Source organism: Genypterus blacodes, unplaced genomic scaffold, assembly GCF_046128005.1.
Source record: "Genypterus blacodes isolate CSIRO-AG114 ecotype Tasmania unplaced genomic scaffold, CSIRO-AGI_Gbla_v1 ptg000133l_1, whole genome shotgun sequence".
Taxonomy (NCBI): Eukaryota; Metazoa; Chordata; class Actinopteri; order Ophidiiformes; family Ophidiidae; genus Genypterus; species Genypterus blacodes.
In genome coordinates this window covers 2817501-2819833 of record NW_027466935.1, presented here as the reverse complement: position 1 = coordinate 2819833, position 2333 = coordinate 2817501, and the positions used below count along the sequence as shown (strand labels likewise).

Sequence of the window (2333 nt, the reverse complement as noted above, 5' to 3'; positions counted from 1 at the left end):
TAAAGATAGACACAGAGACACGTGTACACTGTATGTACACACAGCAGTACATACAACATATATAAGTATTGATAAAACATACATGACTACATTTATATCTTTGTCGCACAGAAGTTATCTAACTAGCGCCATCTTTGATTCGTCTCAGGCTGAACTCACACATCTGACTCAATTAGTGGCTAACTACCTTGCTAATTGGTAATTAAACAACGCAAATGCATCAACCAGTTCAACTAAACTAAGGGCTGAACGTTATGCTTATACATTTTACGTTCCAAGTCTTACCAGCTCACTTGTAACATGTATAAACGCCATTTTAGGTTGATAATTAACGATGGCGATAGTCTGCATTCTTCTCAAACATAATCAATTCCCGTTAACTGATTAAATCACGCGAGATTCCCACGGGTCTTTCGACGCACACCTTGTCCTTGTAAGCCATGCTGCCTCCTGCTGGTCATTTGCTGATACTTTTAATTAAAGAAATGTAAGAATCTGTCCCCTATAATGTTACAATTAGTGAGCACTAATTATACTTATTTTTTACACAATAGCCGTATATATTTTACCACATTCACAAAAATAACATGACAAACGCTTTCTTTCTTTTTCTATTTGATGCCTGATGAGTGAGACAGAAAATGGCAGAAAGGAAAGCGAATTCACTCATCTTTGCCACAATTCTGTGGAATTAGTAAAGGCATTTCCCCTCAGCTGCTCTACATGATCTTCTCAGAGAATTATTCTATTGTTCATAGCTTCAGTTTTCGATTAAAAACCAAGGTATTCAAAGGAATAACATGTCCCTTAGTCGATTTTGTACAGGTAAATTGATTTGAGTAGATGGTTGTGATCACAGCACCATCATCACCACCACCACCACCAAACACAAAATGCTGCTTTGTCTAATTTAAAATATCTTCTGCTTCAATATCTGCTTCAATAAAAACAAATTGCAAAAAAAATAAATAATAATAATAATAATAATTTAAAATATCTTATTTGTGAGTGATCTGAATGAACCCTTTGTCCCTACTAACAGTAATCACAACATGACAGGCAGTATGCTGTGGGCAGTACCAACACCAATGGGTCTGTACCCTGGTGTGGGGTGCCTGTTGGTCAGCCGTATGTCAACGTGTCTTATGGTGACATAACGGACACCGTCTTTGTTTTGATTATGTGAGAGACGTAGTTTGGTACCAGTCAGCAGCACTTCATCTCTGTTTTTATCTGTGGTGACCTCAGCTTGTTTGAGTTATATAGCCAGTCATGGGCAGTTTTGAACCCAGATTACCGTAAGGACTTCAACCCAACAGGATTACCTCTAGATTTAAGCACCTTATTTAGTTCCAAGCAATGAAAATCAGCCATAAGCTTGTGTGTGGAGTGTGTATATAAAGGCTTCGGCAGACACAAGAACCAATCTGGTGGAAAACTACACGCTAGAAATTCATCACTGTTGCTACTTTGAACCGAAATCACACAACAACAGGTAAGAAACCGGACAATCATAATAGTCAATATGGTGTCTGTTAATTGCTTATGCTTAAATGTATGAGCAGTATCCAGCTAAAGCTTTGGTATTCTGCAGGTTGCACTGATATCATTTGGTGTAACTTGTGAACTCTATGTATTGTGGATGCACAGTGTTGTCTTCCATAAGATATTTTCTGAATTACTAGGGAATAAATGAATTAAGAATGTGTTTCAGACTCTATTGCTATGCTCAAACATAACTATTATTAACAACTACCCTTGTGGTTTTATGTATTTCAACTGAGAACCATGTTCATCCAAATTGTGTCCAGCAATTTAACAATTTAACAAATGTATCTCGGTGCACGCTGTATTTATTTGTGGTCTTGATATTTACCGTCGATTAAAATCATTGATGTGTGTTCAATGCAGAATGGGATCCTGCAAGCTGACCCTGCTGGTGGTCCTGCTGTCCTGCATCGAGCGCTCCCTGTCTGCCTCCTGTGTGGTCGACAGCTTCAACGTCAAACAGGACTTTGACCGCGTGCGAGTGAGTGAATTATTTTTTTAGGTTTTACAAATTAAATGAAAGTTTACGGCAGGTTCTGACACCTTTACTTCTTCTATTTTATTGCAGTATTCAGGAAAGTGGTATGCACTGCAGAAGAAAGACCCAGAGGGCCTGTTCCTGCAGGACAACATCTCGGCTGAGTACACCATCGACGATGACGGCAGCTTGATGGCTTCCTCCAAGGGACGTGTCACTCTCTTTGGGTACGTCCAAGGGCAAAACAGACAGATTCTTCCAATTATCTGCTGTTTGTAGAGGATAGGATTATGTCATTTGCTTTAAA

General features: G+C 38.9%; 1 protein-coding gene across 1 annotated transcript in view; it reads left to right on the top strand.

Annotated features, from left to right (window-relative positions):
• The first annotated feature begins 1912 nt into the window (after window positions 1-1912).
• The window catches only part of rbp4l (retinol binding protein 4, like), a 1400-nt gene continuing 979 nt past the window's right edge, over window positions 1913-2333 (top strand). Inside the window, exons 1-2 of the mRNA XM_076164141.1 lie at window positions 1913-2029; window positions 2117-2253. Of these exons, the coding sequence (XP_076020256.1) occupies window positions 1913-2029; window positions 2117-2253 (254 nt within the window). The remainder of the gene's footprint in view (window positions 2030-2116; window positions 2254-2333) is intronic.